The sequence below is a fragment of the Mobula hypostoma genome, chromosome 28, assembly GCF_963921235.1.
Source record: "Mobula hypostoma chromosome 28, sMobHyp1.1, whole genome shotgun sequence".
NCBI lineage: Eukaryota > Metazoa > Chordata > Chondrichthyes > Myliobatiformes > Myliobatidae > Mobula > Mobula hypostoma.
Window position 1 is genome coordinate 26,668,163 of NC_086124.1, and position 17,331 is coordinate 26,685,493.

Genomic DNA, 17,331 nt, shown 5'->3' on the forward strand with positions numbered 1-17,331 from the left:
TTTCCCCCCTTCCCCTTTTCCTTCTCCCTGGACCTCCTGTCCCATGATCCTCTCATATCCCCTTTTGCCAATCACCTGTCCAGCTCTTGGCTCCATCCCTCCCCCTCCTGTCTTCTCCTGTCATTTTGGATCTCCCCCTCCCCCTCCCACTTTCAAATCTCTTACTCACTCTTCCTTCAGTTAGTCCTGACGAAGGGTCTCGGCCTGAAACGTCGACTGTACCTCTTCCTAGAGATGCTGCCTGGCCTGCTGCGTTCACCAGCAACTTTGATGTATGTTGTTTCAAGTAACAACTCGTGTTCTCAAAGTTAGTTCGTTATCTGTCTGTTTATTTATTGTCTTCTTTTTCACATTGGGTGATTGTCAGTAGTTATGTGTAGCTTTTTCTTTGATTTTATTGTATTTCTTTGTTCTACAGTGTTTGCCCGCTAGAAAATGTATCTCAGGGTTTTGATAATAAATTTCCGTTATAATGTGGATCTTTACGAGCCAACACCGAGACGTCACTGAACCAGAGGGCGGAGGGAATGCGCTGCGCGGTTGCGTCAGCGGGGACGTCGCTCACGTGACTGTGAGACCTCACCGGATACAGCGGGGAGAGCTTCCGGTTGGGAACCCGCTCTATCCCGAGTGCGGGGCCGGGCATGGGCGAAGACAGCAGCCCCGTCAGCGTCATTCTGGTCAGCTCGGGCAGCAGGGGCAACAAGCTGCTCTTCAGATACCCCTTCCAGCGGCACCGGCGGCAGCAGGGCGAGCAGACCAGTGAGTGGCGCTCCCAGGGCCGAGGGAGCGCCCCGCTTGGGGGGTGGGGAAGGAAGAGTCGAGAGGAGCGCCCGACTGTGGGGGAGGAGAGCTACGCTCAGTGGAGGGAGCGCCTCGCTGTGGGGGTGGGAAAGGAAGAGTTAGGAGGAGCGCCCTGCTCGGGGGAGGGAGCGCCCGACTGTGGGGGAGGAGAGCTACGCTCAGTGGAGGGAGCGCCTGACCGTTGGAGAGGGAGAGCTATCTTGCTGCCTGGGGGTGGTGGGGGAGTGTGGCTCCACTATGGGAGAGGAATTACTGAGCAAGTGGCAGGCGAACCAGGGCTGGTGATAAAGGAACATCGCGTGAGGGGGGGGGGTGCTGGTGTTGATAAACACAGTACAGGCCCTTCAGCCCACAATGTCGTGCTGACTTTTTGACCAATTCCAAGATCAATCTAACTCTTCCTGTCCACACAGGCCTCCATTTTCTATGTCCCTAATGTTTCTGCCTCTACCATAGTCCCTGGTGTGTTTTATATATAACCTCTGATATCACCTCCTCACCCCCTATAATCACCTTAAAAGTATGCCCTCTTTTATCAGCCATTTCCCATCTGCAAAAAAGTCTCTGGATCGCCACTCAATCTCATAGTCATAGTCATACTTTATTGATCCCGAGGGAAATTGGTTTTCCTTACAGTTGCACCATAAATAATTAAATAGTAATAAAACCATAAATAATTAAATAGTATTATGTAAATTATGCCAGGAAATAAGTCCAGGACCAGCCTATTGGCTCAGGATGGCTGACCCTCCAAGGGAGGAGTTGTAAAGTTTGATGGCCACAGGCAGGAATGACTTCCTATGACGCTCAGTGTTGCATCTCGGTGGAATGAGTCTCTGGCTGAATGTACTCTTGTGCCCAGCCATTGTCCAAGATGGCATGCAACTTGGACAGCATCCTCTTTTCAGACACCACCGTCAGAGAGTCCAGTTCCATCCCCACAACATCACTGGCCTTACGAATGAGTTTGTTGATTCTGTTGGTGTCTGCCACCCTCAGCCTGCTGCCCCAGCACACAACAGCAAACATGATAGCACTGGCCACCACAGACTCGTAGAACATCCTCAGCATCGTCCGGCAGATGTTAAAGGACCTCAGTCTCCTCAGGAAATAGAGACGGCTCTAACCCTTCTTGTAGACAGCCTCAGTGTTCTTTGACCAGTCCAGTTTATTGTCAATTTGTATCCCCAGGTATTTGTAATCCTCCACCATGTCCACACTGATCCCCCCTGGATGGAAACAGGGGTTGCCGGTACCTTAGCTCTCCTCAGGTCTACCACCAACTCCTTAGTCTTTTTCACATTAAGCTACAGATAATTCTGCTCACACCATGTGACAAAGTTTCCTATCGTAGCTCTGTACTCGACCTCATCTCCCTTGCTGATGCATCCAACTATGGCAGAGTCATCCGAAAACTTCTGAAGATGACAAGACTCTGTGCAGTAGTTGAAGTCTGAGGTGTAAATGGTGAAGAGGAAGGGAGAAAAGACAGTCCCCTGTGGAGCCCTAGTGCTGCTGATCGCTCTGTCGGACACACAGTGTTGCAAGCGCACACACTGTGGTCTGCCAGTCAGGTAATCAAGAATCCATGACACCAGGGAAGCATCCACCTGCATCGCTGTCAGCTTCTCCCCCAGCAGGGCAGGGCGGATGGTGTTGAAGGCACTGGAGAAGTCAAAAAACATGACCCTCACAGTGCTCGCTGGCTTGTCCGGGTGGGCGTAGACACGGTTCAGCAGGTAGACCTATGCCTCTATACACCCCTCTTCCTCCTTTGCTCCAAAGTGAAAAGCTCTATTTTGCTCGACCTATAAGACGTGCTCTCTAATCCAGGCAGCATCCTGGAAAATCACCTCTGCACCCTCTCAAAAGCTTCCGCATCCTTCATATAATGAGGCAACCAGAACTGAACACAATTCTCCAAGTGTGGTCTGACCGGGGTTTTATAGAGTTGCAACGTTACCTCACGGCTCTTGAACAAAATCCACTGACCAATGAAGGCCAACACACCATATCCTTTCTTAACCGCCCTGCCAACTGTGAGGGATCTGTGGACCTCAAGATCCCTCTGTTCTAAGAATCCTTCCATTCCGCCTTCAAATTGAACCTTCCAAGTGAATCACTTCACTCTTCCCCAAGTTCAACTCCACCTGCCGCTTCTCAGAGTTGCTCTACGTCTCGTTGTAGCCTACAACAACCTTCCACACTGTCCATAGCCCCACCCACCAACCTTGCAGATGTACTAACCCACCCTTCCACTTCCTCATCCAAGTCACTGGGGGTCCCAGATCAGATCCTTGTGGACCTCCACTGGTCAGTGATCTCCGTCTACAACCATCCTCTGCCTTCTCCGGGTAAGACAATTCCGAATCTACCCAGCCAGGTTTCCTGACTTTCTGAATGATGGTGATTAGATTAGATTATGAGGACACACAGTCCTCTTTGATTGTCATTTAGTAATGCATGCATTAAGAAATAATACAATTTGTTCCTCCAGAATGATATCACAGAAACACAAGATAAACCAAGACTAAAAAAAAAACTGACAAAAACCACATAATTTTAATATTTGGCTACAGCGGTGCAAAGCAATACCGTAATTTGATGAAGAACAGACCATGGGCACGGTGATGAGGGAGTGCTGTGTGCTTGAACAGAGGAGGAGGAGTTGTGTTATTTGTGTAGTTTTGTGTTTTACGTAGTTCAGTGTAGATTTTGTATTGTTCATGCAGCACCATGGTCCTGAAAAATGTCGTCTCGTTTTTACTGTGTACTGTACCAGCAGTTATGGTGGAAATGACAATAAAAAGTGACTTGACTTGACTTGGAGGAGGCACCAAGGAATCAGTGACAACATCACTGTTAACAGCAGAGTGGGAGGTGGGACAGTCCTCCTTCACCATTGCTCTGCTGGAGGGTTGGCACTGCCCCCAACCCCGAAATTTGTAGCGTTCTCCAACCCCTCCATCCCGACTTCCCTCTCTGTCATGGTCATTATCTTCTGACTTGCGCGGAAGGCCCACAACAGATCTGTGTCCACCTTTGGGACAAGGCTGACGTTGACCTGCAATACTCAACCTTTCTCAGATAAATCCCCAGGGCCAGATGGTCTGCATCCCAGAATGCTTAAGGAAGTAGCCCAAGAAATAGTGGATGCATTAGTGATAATTTTTCAAAACTCGTTAGATTCTGGACTAGTTCCTGAGGATTGGAGGGTGGCTAATGTAACCCCACTTTTTAAAAAAGGAGGGAGAGCGAAACCGGGGAAGTGTAGACCGGTTAGCCTAACGTCGGTGGTGGGGAAAATGCTAGAGTCAGTTATCAAAGATGTGATAACAGCACATTTGGAAAGCGGTGAATTCATAAAGCAGTGAAAGGGGAGGTGCAACGAGACCTGGGTGTCATTATACACCAGTCTTTGAAAGTGGGCATGCAGGTACAGCAGGCAGTGAAAAAGTCGAATGGTATGCTGGCATTTATAATAAGAGGATTCGAGTACAGGAGCAGGGAGGTACTACTGCAATTGTACAAGGCCTTGGTGAGACCACACCTGGAGTACTGTGTGCAGTTTTGGTCCCCTAATCTGAGGAAAGACATTCTTGCCATAGAGGGAGTACAAAGAAGGTTCACCAGATTGATTCTTGGGATGGCAGGACTTCCATATGATGAAAGACTGGATCGACTAGGCTTATACTCGTTGGAATTTAGAAGATTGAGGGGGGATCTTATTGAAACGTATAAAATCCTAAAGGGATTGGACAGGCTAGATGCAGGAAGATTGTTCCCGATGTTGGGGAAGTCCAGAATGAGGGGTAACAGTTTGAGGATAAAGGGGAAGCCTTTTAGGACCGAGATTAGGAAAAACTTCTTCACACAGAGAGTGGTGAATCTGTGGAATTCTCTGCCACAGGAAACAGTTGAGGCCAGTTCATTGGCTATATTTAAGAGGGAGTTAGATATGGCCCTTGTGGCTAAAGGGGTCAGGGGGTATGGAGGGAAGGCTGGTACAGGGTTCTGAGTTGGATGATCAGCCATGATCACAGTGAATGGCGGTGCAGGCTGGAAGGGCCGAATGGCCTACTCCTGCACCTATTTTCTTTGTTTCTATGTTTGTGCAGATTCGGCACGTCATGAAAAAACTTTGCCAAACTTCTGCAGGTGCACAGTGGAGAGTATCCTGGCTGGCTGCATCACAGCCTGGTGTGGGAACACCAACGCCCAGGAATGGAAAAGCTGACAAAAAGTGGTGGACGCAGCCCAGTCCGTCACAGGAAAAGCCCTTCCCACCATTCAGCCCATCTACAAGGAGCTCTGTCACAAGACAGCGGCATCCATCATCAAGGACCCCTCCCACCCAGCTATGCTCTCCGCTCGCTGCTGCCATCACGAAGGAGATACAGGAGCCGCAGGTCCCACACCAACAGGTTCAGGAACAGTTATTCCTGGCCCCTGAACCAGAGTGGATAACTTCACTCATCTCAACACTGAACTGATTCCACAGACTCGCTTTCCAGGTGTCCCATCCTTCTACGCTGGGCCTCCCACAGGCAGGAGGAGACTGTGCTGGAGAGAGAGCAGGGCAGATTCACCGGGTTGCTCCCTCGGTCAGAGGCCTTTAGTTATGGGGAGAGACTGGCCAACAGCCAGGGTGGCTGAGGTGGGGAACCTGACGGAAGTGTAGAAGATCACAGATCCGTGATGGATGTCGCTGCTGCCATCAGGAAGGAGGTACAGGAGCCTCTGGTCCCACAACACCAGATTCAGGAACAGTTATTACCCCTCAACCATCAGGCTCCTGAATCAGTGTGGATATCTTCACTCACACCCCAACTATGAACTGATTCCACAAACTATGGTCTCAACTTTCAAGGACCCAACAACTCATCTTCTCCATATTTATCTATATTATTTATTTGCACGCTTTTGTCTTGTGCACATTGGTTGTTTGTATTTGTGTGTAGATTTTCATTGATCCTATTGTATTTCTTTGTTCTACCATGAATGCCCACAAGGAAATGAATCTCAGGGTAGTATATGGTACCATGTAGGTAGTTTGAAGATGAATTTACTTGGAACTTTGAGCACACTCTCTCTCTGAATTGTTTCCCACAGGCAAACCCAGCAGTCCCTACGCATTGCACAGTACGCCAGAGGGCACTGAAGACCAGGATGGGGACTCGAGGTGAGCGTAGGAAACCCCTCAGTTGCGAATCCCGAGGGGGTCCTGATGCCGACGGGAACTCCAGGCGCGTTCAGGCAACAATCGAGGGAGCGCGTGTCCCTCGAGTGAGCTGTCGAGGTCCCTTCCTCATTGCAGATACTAAGCAGGGAGAGGCTGAGCAAGCGTTTTAAGAGCCCTCCAGCCCTCACCCCTGCTAAAAGTTTTCAGACGGCTGAAATGTATCCCAGGTGGAATTCTTGTTGCAGGTCTAACCTACCCGAGTCTCCTTTCCCAGCAGACTCCGAGCAAGTCAGGCAGCATCCGCGGAGAGGATTGGATGGCCGATGTTCTGGACCAAGGTCCCTCATCAGGACTGGAAAGAAAGCTGGCAGAACCACCGCCCCCTTTCTTTCCAGTCCTAATGAAGACCCCCGACCCAAAACGCCGACTGTCTATTCCCCTCCATAGATGCTGCCTGACCTGCTGAGTTCCTCCAGCATTTTGTGTGTGTTGCTTTGGAATTCCAGCATCTGCAGAATCTCTTGAGTTTATGAATTTTTTTTTTGTTTGGTGTTGGGCTCCCCGCCCCTACTCCACAGCCAGACGCAAGCGCTCGGCTCCTGATCAATCTCCAGCCCTTGGATGGAGATGAGGGGGGATGGGGTGGGAGGTGGGCGGACGGAAGGGGAGGGGGGGGGAATCGGCTGTACCGAGGGTGTTTATGGGGTCCCTTCCACTCACTCTTCCTTTTCCCTTGGCTTTCCACCCCCTTCCCTGACCCCACTTGACGTACTCGAGGTTCTCCGATGCCATCCTGGCCACCATCTTGGCCACCAAGTCCGACATGTGTGGCCGGAAGTTCGAGCTGAAGATCGACAACGTGCGGTTTGTGGGCCACCCGACCCTGCTGCAGCAGCCACTGGGCTTCCAGGTGAGGGCAGAGTTCACCCCACCCACCTAACCAGCTCTCCTGTACCCCCCCCCCACCCCCGCCTCTCCCCTGTTCGCCCAACCTGCCCGTGACCCAACCACAGCGACACCACCTCGTCGCAAGGCATGGACCGTTTTCTAAACGGGGAGCAAATTCTGAAATTAGAGGTGCAAAGGGACTTTGGGAGCCCTCGTGCAGAATACCCTAAAGGTTAACTTGCAGGCTGCGTCATTGGTAAGGAAGGCAAATGCAATGTTACCATTCATTTCCAGAGGATTAGACTACCAACAGTATGAAGGAGATTGTGAACTCGGTTAACGGTCAGAGTTGGGGGGCGGGGGGGCGCGGGGTGCTTCTTTTCACGTTATATGTCAATGACTTGCATGATGTCATTGATGGCTTTGTGGCCAAGTTTGTGGACGATATGAAGAGAGGTGGAGGGGCAGGTAGTTTTGAGGAAATAGAGGGGCTACAGAAGGATTTAGACAGATTAGGAGAATGGGCAAAGAAGTGGCTAATGGAACACAGTGCTGGGAAGTGTATGGTCGTGCACTTTGGTAGAAAGAATGTAGGCGTGGAGTATTTTCTAAACGGGGATCACATTCAGAAACCCGAGGTGCAAAGGGATTCTGGAGTCCTGTGCAGGATTCCCTGCGGGTTAACTTGCAGGTTGAGTCGGTGGTATGGAAGCCAAATGCAGTGTAAGCATTCATTTTAAGAGGACTGGAGTATAAAAGGATGTAATGCTGAGGCTTTATAAGGCTTTGGTCAGACCGCACCTGGAGTATTATCAACAGTGCTGGGTCCTTTAACTAAGAAAGGAGAGGGTCCAGCGGAGGTTCATCAGAATGATTCTGCGAATGAGGAACACGATGACTCTGGACCTGTACTTGCTGGTGTTTGGAATCATATTGAAACCTATCGAATATTGAAAAGCCGAGATTGAGTGGACATGGAGAGGATTTTTCCTATAGTACGAGGGCACAGCCTCAGAATAGAGGGACGTCCCGTTAGAACACAGATGAGGAGGGGTTTCTTTAGCCAGAGAGTGACAAATCTGTGGAATTCATTACCATGGACACAATGGAGGCCAAGTCATTAAATCGGAGGTTGATAGGTTCTTGATCTGGCAAGGCGTCAGAGTTACAGGGAGAAGGCAGGAGAATGGGGTTGAGGGGGATAATAAATCAGCCAAGCTGAAACGGTAGAGCAGACTCGATGGGCTGAATGGACTAATTCCCCTAAGCCTTCTGGCCTTATCACCCGTTGCCCTCCATTTTCCCCTCATCCATGTTCCTGTCGATAAGAGTCTCTTAAATGTCCCTGATGTATCAACCTCTGCCACCAGCCGTACATCCCACACATTCACCACTCACTCTGTGGGGGGGAAAAGCATCTGAAATTTTCTCCTCACCTTAAACGGATGCCCACAAGTTTTAGCCTCTACTGCCCCTGGGAAGGAGTCTGACTGTCCACTCAATTTGTGCCTCTTATCATCTTGTACACTTGCAAGTCACCTCTCATCCTCCTCCTCTCCAAAGAGAAATTCCCCAGTTCGCTCAGCCTTTCCTCATAAGGCATAAACACAAGGGATTCTGCAGATGCTGGAAATCCGGAGCAACACACACAAAATGCTGGAGGAACTCGGCAGGTCAGGCAGCAGCCGTGGAAATGAATAAACAGTCGTGGTTTTGGGCCGAGACCCTCCTTTAGGACTGGAAAGGAAGGAGGAAGATGGTAGGGACATGGGACATAAGACATGCTCTCTAATCCAGGCAGCATCCTAGTCAATCTCCTTCACACCTTCTCTAAAGCTTCCACATCCTTCCTATAATGAGGCGACCAGAACTGAACACAATACTCCCAAGTGTGGTCTGACCAGGGTTTTATAGAGCTGCAACATTACCTCGTGGTAATGGTCCTGTCCTTGTGCTGTGTGACCGTGTGACTCTCCAATTGAACTCCCGTCTCCTGGATCAATGCGCCTCCATCTGCCCCACTGACTACCCCCCCCACCCCCAACCAAAATACATAGCCTGGAGACAGACCGTTCGGCCCAGCTAGATGGTGCTAGTGCTTTGCTCTGCTTCCACCTGAGCAGCATAGTGACCCAGCTGGCCGAGCGTTTGCCCCGCGGCGCCTCAGACCCGGGTTTGATTCTGACCCCCTTCTGTGTGTATGCGTGGGCATGTGCGGAGTTTGGCCACTAGGGTCATGGAAAAGTACGGCGCAGAAACCGGCCCACCTAGTCCACGCCGAGCCATTTCAACTGCCCGCGTTCTGCTCTGTGACCGAGTGGGTCTCCACCAGGCGCTCCACTTCCCTCCCGAGGTGGTAGGGTAGTTCAGTTTGTGAGGGGCAGAATCTGGTGGGAATTGACCAAAAGACCCAGCAGAACGAGGCCATTCAGCCCATCGAATCTCCCCTGGCATTGCATCGTGGCTGATTTACTATCCCTCTCAACCCCATTCTTTCCGTAACCTTTGACCCATCAACCTCCACTTTAGATGTACCCAGTGACTTGGCCTCCGCCGCCGTCTTAATTCCACAGATTCACCACCCTCTTGCTAAACAAATTCCTCCTCATCTCAAGAACATTCATTATCAAAAAATGCATAAATTATATAACTGAGATTTGCTTGCTCTTGGGCAGCCAAATAGCAAGAAACCCGAAAGAACCCAATTTCAAGAAAAAAAAGAATAAAAGTGAAAGACCAACCCTTATTCTGCAAGAGAAGGAAATAAAAACACACATCATTGAGGTGAACAACGACATTCTGAACCAGATCCGAACCCTGTAGCATCTCAGAGTAGGCCCCAAGCCTCACTTATTAGTTCACTGTGTTTGTGGGCATGGAGCACAACAGTAGGGGCAGTCTTCATAGCGTCAGTGTCATGAGGTGACCATTAGATTAGATTATGAGGAAACGCAGTCCTCTTTTATTATCATTTAGTAATGCATGCATTAAGAAATGATACAATGTTCCTCCAGAATGATATCAAAGAAACACAAGACAAACTGACTGAAAAACTGACAAAAACCACATAATTATAACATATATCAAAGTTGCTGGTGAACGCAGCAGGCCAGGCAGCATCTGTAGGAAGAGGTGCAGTCGACGTTTCAGGCCGAGACCCTTCGTCAGGACATATAGTTACAACAGTGCAAAGCAATACCGTAATTTGATGAAGAACAGACCTTGGGCACGGTAAAAAAAAAGTCTCAAAGTCTCTCGAAAGTCCCATCATCTCACGCAGACGGTAGAAAGAAGAAAAAAAAAACTCTCCCTGCCATGAGCTTCCAGCGCCGCAAACTTGCCCATGCAGCATCCTGGAAGCACCCGACCACAGCCGACTCTGAGTCCATCCGAAAACTTCGAGCCTCTGACACCGAGCACCATCCTCTGCGGAGGGCTTCGACCCCGGCAATAGGCAAAGCCGAGGATCTGGGGCCTTCCCCGGAGATTCTCAATCGCTCAGTAGCAGCGGCAGCAAAGCGGGCATTTCAGAAGTTTCTCCAGGTGTTCCTCCGTGCTTCTCACGTCTGTCTCCATCAAATCCGGATTGTGCACGGCCCTAGTTAACACATACTATATCATTTCAGAGCAGCTGCGTCGCGCTGCCATCTTCTCCTCTCCCTCCGCAGAGAGTGAGCAAAATCGGCTCTCACCTCCGATCTGGGCTGGCTTTTAAATTGTCTTATGCCTCACACTACCGTAAAAGGCTCTGGGCCTAGACCACACCACCCGGCGACTTGCTCCAGGTCCAGATTTTGTCACCAAGGCGCTCTCAAGTTCTTCAAATCAGCCTGGTGCCCAGAGCGATCCGGTTTCGCACTTGGGCTGGCTGTACGGGCACCGAAACCCTTCTGCCTGGGCCTGAATTCTTTCTGCACCCAGACTGATCCAACCACGCTCCCGGGCACCGAATTTCCTCTGCTGGAGTCCTGATTTCTCCTCTTGGCGCCCCGAGTGATCCAACTCTCACCTAGCCCCATTGAATGAGCATCGGAACCACTCTGCCTGGGCACCGACTTCTCCTTTCGGTGCCCACCCTCCCTCCCGGGCTGGCTGTATGGGCACTGGAGCTCCATCTGCAATGATTGTGCAACGCGCCACCTCGGCTCACCACCACCGCCGCCCCCACCCGAAATCACCTCTTCACAGTTTGCAGCGATAATTTAACACAATTTACCTCAGAAAATGTGCTTTTAGTGATGTTTTAAAGGGACACCCTTCTATTCTGAGGTTGTGCCCTCTGGTCCGAGACTCCCCCACTCTTCACATCCACTCCATCTAGGCCTTTCAATATCCAATGGGTTGACCCTCACCCCTGCCATTCTTCTAAACTCCAGCGAGTGAAGACCCCAGAGCATCAAACACTCCTCATACCTTTAACCCTTTCATTCCCTGGGTTATTCTAGTGAACCTCCTCTGGACCCTCTCCAATGCACTTGATTTTAGTATGGTCACATGTACTGGGACAGAGTGAAGAGCTTGTCTTGCAGACTGTTCATACAGGTCAGATCATTACACAAGGCATCGAGGTAGAACAAGGTAAAACAATAACAGAATGCAGAATGAAGTGTAACAGCTACAGAGGAAGTGCAGAGCAGATAAGTTATAAAGTGCAGGTCATATTGAGGTCAAGGGTCCATCGTACTGGACAAGAGTCCTCGAGCCCGGAGGGACGTGCTTTCAGGCCTTTGTATCTCCTGGCCGATGGGAAAGGGGAGAGAAGAGAATGTTTGGGGTGTGTGGGGGTCTTTGATGATGAGGCAGAGGGAAGTGTAGACAGAGTCCACGGAGGGGAGGCTGGTCTCCATGATATGCTGAGCCGTGTCCGTGACTCGTTGTGGTTTCTCGCGGTCACGGGCCGAGCGGTTGCCCCGTGCGTGTTTTGCGGCAGGCGTGGTCCCGTGGGCGGATGATCTGCTTCTGTGCTGGATCTCCCAGTGGCTGTACGGTTTGTGAACTTGAGTGTTTGGGGCAAGTGCCAAGGTCATGGTTGGACTTATTGTCAATTGCACTTGCCCAGAGGGGCAGCGGAAAACGTACTTGCTGCAGCATCACCTCGGCGATACAGTGCTCACAAGGGCAACGTTAATTAAACACAAAACACTAATAGACAATAATTACAAAAATGGATTTCAAAATTCAAAATGAATTTATTATTGCAGTATATACCCCACACAGTGGGTTCTGCTTAATTGGGGCAGCTGCTTATTTGGGACAACTCTTAAAGAACAAAAACTAATCAGCGGGGGGAGGGAGGGGGACTAGCCAGGATTCCCTTGGTTAATTTGGGACACTCTGCCGCCTAATTGGGGCAGGGGACTGTTGCCGAACAGTTTCTAACTAGCGGCAATCACCTGCGCTTGTGTGACGTTAGACGCTGCGCCATGCTTAGAGCCAAGTTTTTAAATAGTGTCCATTTTGTGTGTTTGTGTTTAGAAAGCAGTGACTTTTGTCACTAAAAGTTGGTGAGGAGTAAACATTACGACAGTTCAGAACTGTTTTGTTCACTGTGGTTTTGAGCATTCAGGCTTGGGAGATACCAGAATCTACCAGGGGTGAAAATGAAACAATTTCACTACTTAAACATTTTAGGAACTATGAAGAACTTGGGGTATCGACAATCATCTGGAGCGTAACTTTTGACCCCCACCAGACACTCAGCTCTCACTTGTGACTCTAAAGAGGTGTTTATGTGTGACGGTGGCCACACACCAGCACGCCCCTACAACAGGCAGGCAAAACCAGGTGAGGGGAGCCAGTGGACTCATACCCCGGTGAGATAGGGACATGCCTGTCCTACCAAGCAAAGTCTGCTCCGGCGGACTGTCGGACGAAATCTACAGTGAGATCCAACGGCCAGGAAGGCAGTTCTGCAACACTCCGTGGAGAGCGAACGGCCTGACAAGGCACAGGAGCTATCATGGTCATCCACTGCAACCAAGGAAGACCCCAGTTTGTGTTCAAAGCACTGGACCCCAACTTCTGAGGTCGAGAGAGTGGAACCGCCCCAGTGAAATGGCTTTTCCTCTTCAAAAACTCTCTGGCACAGTTTTCCTGGCATCACAAGGCACATGTAGCCTATGTAAGCTACAGTCCCACACAAAAATATAAATCAGCCCAGGTCCCTGACTGTCATGTCCCGTAAATTCATGGCGCACGGGATGTCAGCAGGAACAAGCCCGTGCTCGCGCAGCTGCAGACGAGCACAGCCCAGCTCGTCTTCCACGGAGCGAGCACTGGAGGGCAGCTCCGACGGGAGGTGCCAGCGTGGGTTCCTGCAGGGCCCTGCTACCTCTGGTGCCTCCCCCCCCCCCCCGGGTGGCTGCTACAGGTGACCCGACAATACGCGTGCCCGGTCCGCACAACCCAGGCCATGCGGCTCCCCCACCGTCGGTCTCACCAACGAGCCAGTGGATGGGGCTTGCAGTAGGGTCCGACGGGGCCTTGCGCGGTTGGTTGGGCCGTGTGCTGCCCCCACAAACGTTAAACGAAAACATTAATTAAGCACAAGCACAAGGAATTCTGTAGATGCTGGAAATTCAAGCAACACACATCCAAGTTGCTGGTGAACGCAGCAGGCCAGGCAGCATCTCTAGGAAGAGGTGCAGTCGACGTTTCAGGCCGAGACCCTTCGTCAGGACTAACTGAAGGAAGAGATTTGAAAGTGGGAGGGGGAGATCCAAAATGACAGGAGAAGACAGGAGGGGGAGGGATGGAGCCAAGAGCTGGGCAGGTGATTGGCAAAAGGGATTTGAGAAGATCATGGGACAGGAGGCCCAGGGAGAAGGAAAAGGGGGAGGGGGGAAAACCCAGAGGATGGGCAAGGGGCAGAGTGAGAAAAAGGAGAGAGAGAAAAAGAATGTGTGTATATAAATAAATAACGGATGGGGTACAAGGGGGAGGTGGGGCATTAGCGGAAGTTTTGAGAAGTCAATGTTCGTGCCATCAGGTTGGAGGCTACCCAGACGGAATATAAGGTGTTGTTCCTCCAACCTAAGTGTGGCTTCATCTTTACAGTAGAGGAGGCCGTCGATAGACAGATCAGAATGGGAATGGGATGTGGAATTAAAGTGTGTGGAATTAAAATTAAGCACAAGGGCATTAATTAAATGCAATAATTAAACACAAACATATTAATTAAACACAAAACTGAAACCAAAAAATGGAGTAAATGCAGCATTCACAAGAAAAACTTTAATCATATGAAAGACAAAGTTATGTTTACAGTCTTGTGCCTAAATCCGTGACTGCAAGGAGCAATGCAAACTTAACTTGCAGCAGTAATGCAGACACTCAGCGTCAGATAAGCAGTGTTCTCAGGAAAAATAAATTGCAGTGGATTGAGCTTAATTGGGACACATCAGGACCTGTACGTTTTGACCTGGTTAGCCAAAGTTTCATAGAAATGGTTAAAAAGGTATTTAAAAAAAAAACAAATTAACACACACAAAGTGCTGGAGAGACTCAGCAGGTCAGGTAGCATCTACCGAAATGATTAAACAGTTGATGTTTCAGGCCGAGACCCTTCTTCAGGACTGAGAAGGAAAGGGGGAAGATGCCAGAATAAATAAAGTGGGACGATTTGGTGGGGGGGGGGGGGGGGAGATAACTAGAAGGTGATAGGTGAAGCCAGACGGGTTGGAAAGGTAAAGGGCCGGAGAGGAAGGAATCTGACAGGAGAGGAGAGTGGACCATAGGAGAAAGGGAAGGAGGAGGGGACCCAGGGGAGGTGAAAGGCAGGCGAGCAGAGGTAAGAGGCCAGAGTGCGGAATAGAAGGGGAGGGGAGGCAATTCTTTTTTTTAAACTGGGGACAAGAGGAGGCGTGGACTGACACGTCAGAATGGGAATCAGAATTAAAATGTTTGGTCACCGGGAAGTTCTGCTTTTGGGAGATGGAGCGGAGATGCTTGACGAGGCGGTCCCCCAAATTACGACGTGTCTCACCCAATGTTCCCTCTAATTTTTAGTAGTCAGTATGCGCAAAAATCAAATGTTGTGCAAATTTTCTTTCCTGTGACAAAAGTACGTGCGCACTGAATGCGCACATGGCCCAGTTTATGTAGGTTAACAAAATATTTGACATAAAACTGCACAGAATAACAACAAAATAACATACATATTTAAGTCACTCAGTTATTTTTTCTCTCTCCTGTCTTTGGCATTTACCCATTCTTTGTAAACTCTATCTCGACTAATAGAACTTCCAGCCAATTGATAGCTTTTGATTATCCAAATGACATTCACCTAAACCGTTTCTCAGCTTGTTTTTGAGTTGAAACATTAGACTAAAACCTGGCTTACAGTCCGCACTAGACACAAGAAAGGTTTCCCCCAACGTCCATCAACTGTGCAAAGTCCCAAAACTGTTCATTTTGAAGTACAAATGCCACCATTTGAGCAAAGTTTAAAATCAGTTTGGATTTAATTTCTTTCACAGAAAATTTGAAATCATTAAACTGTCTAACTAATACAGTATTTTCAGCTAGAAAATCATGATATTTTATACATACGGCATTAACTTGTTCATCGTCAAATGTGAAGTCACAATCTGCAATTGCGGAGAAATGAAAAGCTGACCATTCTTGTACCTCATCTTCAGAGAGCCTTTCTTCTAAATGAACACAAAGACTATTCATAAAAGTCAACAGCGAACTTGTATCTACTGTGACGTTTTCTTCACGTTGTTGGCTTAACAAAACTTTAACTTTGTCACTCCACGAAACATTGTCTCCCAGATACTGCTATCTTATCTTGTTAATTTTGCTCAGGAGCTTGAAGACTCGTACGGCCAGATTTGGGAACAGCTTCTTTCCAACTGTGATAAGACTGCCGAACGGATCCTGGCCTGGATCTGGGCCGTACCCTCCAAATATCCGGACCTGCCTCTCGGTTTTTTTGCACAACCTTACTTTTTCTATTTTCTATTTATGATTTATAATTTAAATTTTTAATATTTACTATCGATTTGTAATCCAGGGAGTGGGAAGCGCAGAATCAGGTATCGCTGTGATGATTGTACATTCTAGTATCAATTGTTTGGCGACAATAAAGTATAAAGTATTTAGCCACAGGGTCATTTAAACTGATCTTTTTCAATAAAAACTTAGTAAGCTATCTACAGGATTTGAAACAGATCGTTGTAAACTTTACGATATGAACACTGTCCGCCAAAGATGGCTGCCGCCGTGATGCAGCTGTACAATCCGGAACGGGAAAGGTGAGGTGACGTAAATTAGTGACGTGCATTGTGGTATTTGAGAAACCGACTAACTAGTTAACAGAAACATTCAGCTAAAAGATTATTTTCGATAAGTATAATTATTAATTACTACATTATTTTAGGTAACTAACCTTTTGTGGGCACATTAATTTCCTTTGTGCGCTGGTTGAAAAATGTGTGTGCACAGCTTAGGGAGAACATGGGTCTCACCAATAAGAGGAGGCTGCATCGGGAGCCCCAGACACAATAGACAACCTCAGCAAAAAAGACAAACTGAGTACTAAGTTATTAATTTAAATGAAATGCAGAACAAATTAGAATACTTCCAATACTACTACAGTACTATAAAACTGTGTATTAGTTCCGAACGGTTATCAATGGAGGAATTTGTCCGCATCAGGTTCTCTTGACTGTAAATGATCAAATTCAGCACAGACACCTAGTGCAGCTAATGGACTGGCTTTGTACAATACTGTTGATAATTGTCTCCTCCAAATCTTCATTTTTATTGTAACATTCAGAATGATCGCCGATACCTTCAGACTCTCCTCAGTTTGTTGAAGTAGTGAAATCGTTTCATTTTCACTCGCAGTCGTTTCTGAGCGTTTGAAACCGCGGTGAGTGGAAGTTCTGAATTGTCTTGCGGATTATTTCTCACCAAAGTCACTGCTTTTTGAGCACAAACTCGTGCAACTGTTCACTGAATCATGGTGTGGCAGTGTCTTGATGTCCACACAAGCGTGCACAAGCAACACTTGCATGTCAGGTCACTGGTCTGAGAGCTACTGGTACCGTGTAACCCAGTACTTCCTGTCACATGGTCGGGTGGTTGGTGACTAAACTGGCTCCCCCACCAGGCTTCCCTGGTGAAGAGGGTGGCCAGACACCCTGCAGGACAAGAAACAAGACCTGTCAAAGGGCGGACGAACCCTCTCGTAGGGTCAACGGCCTTCTAGCAAACACGTGCCGTGAAGTGCGGAAAGGGCATCCCTTGCGTTGAAGCTTGGTCTGGCCATTCACTGCAGCAGAACTTCCCCCAGCCGTATTGGACCCCACCACGCTGCTGGATCAGGAGGGGATTTTGAGAGGGTGGGTCTGGACCTGTGCACCCCCTACTCACCTAAATCCATTCACATTCATACACACGCTGTTCCTTTCTGAGGAGTGGGGTACCACCCCACTAACCGACTGAAAGCA

At 48.9% G+C, this 17,331-nt stretch overlaps 1 protein-coding gene across 2 annotated transcripts in view; it reads left to right on the forward strand.

Annotated features, from left to right (window-relative positions):
• Positions 1-253: 253 nt before the first annotated feature.
• Positions 254-17,331, forward strand: part of nprl3 (NPR3-like, GATOR1 complex subunit) — a 46,499-nt gene continuing 29,421 nt past the window's right edge. Inside the window, exons 1-3 of one of the 2 annotated variants that reach the window (XM_063034821.1) lie at positions 254-272; positions 5,917-5,986; positions 6,764-6,896. In XM_063034821.1, coding sequence (XP_062890891.1) covers positions 6,810-6,896 — 87 coding nt within the window. In that variant the 5' untranslated portion in view covers positions 254-272; positions 5,917-5,986; positions 6,764-6,809. Of the gene's footprint in view, positions 273-571; positions 763-5,916; positions 5,987-6,763; positions 6,897-17,331 lie in introns of those variants that run through there. The other variant, XM_063034820.1, reaches the window with a different exon arrangement.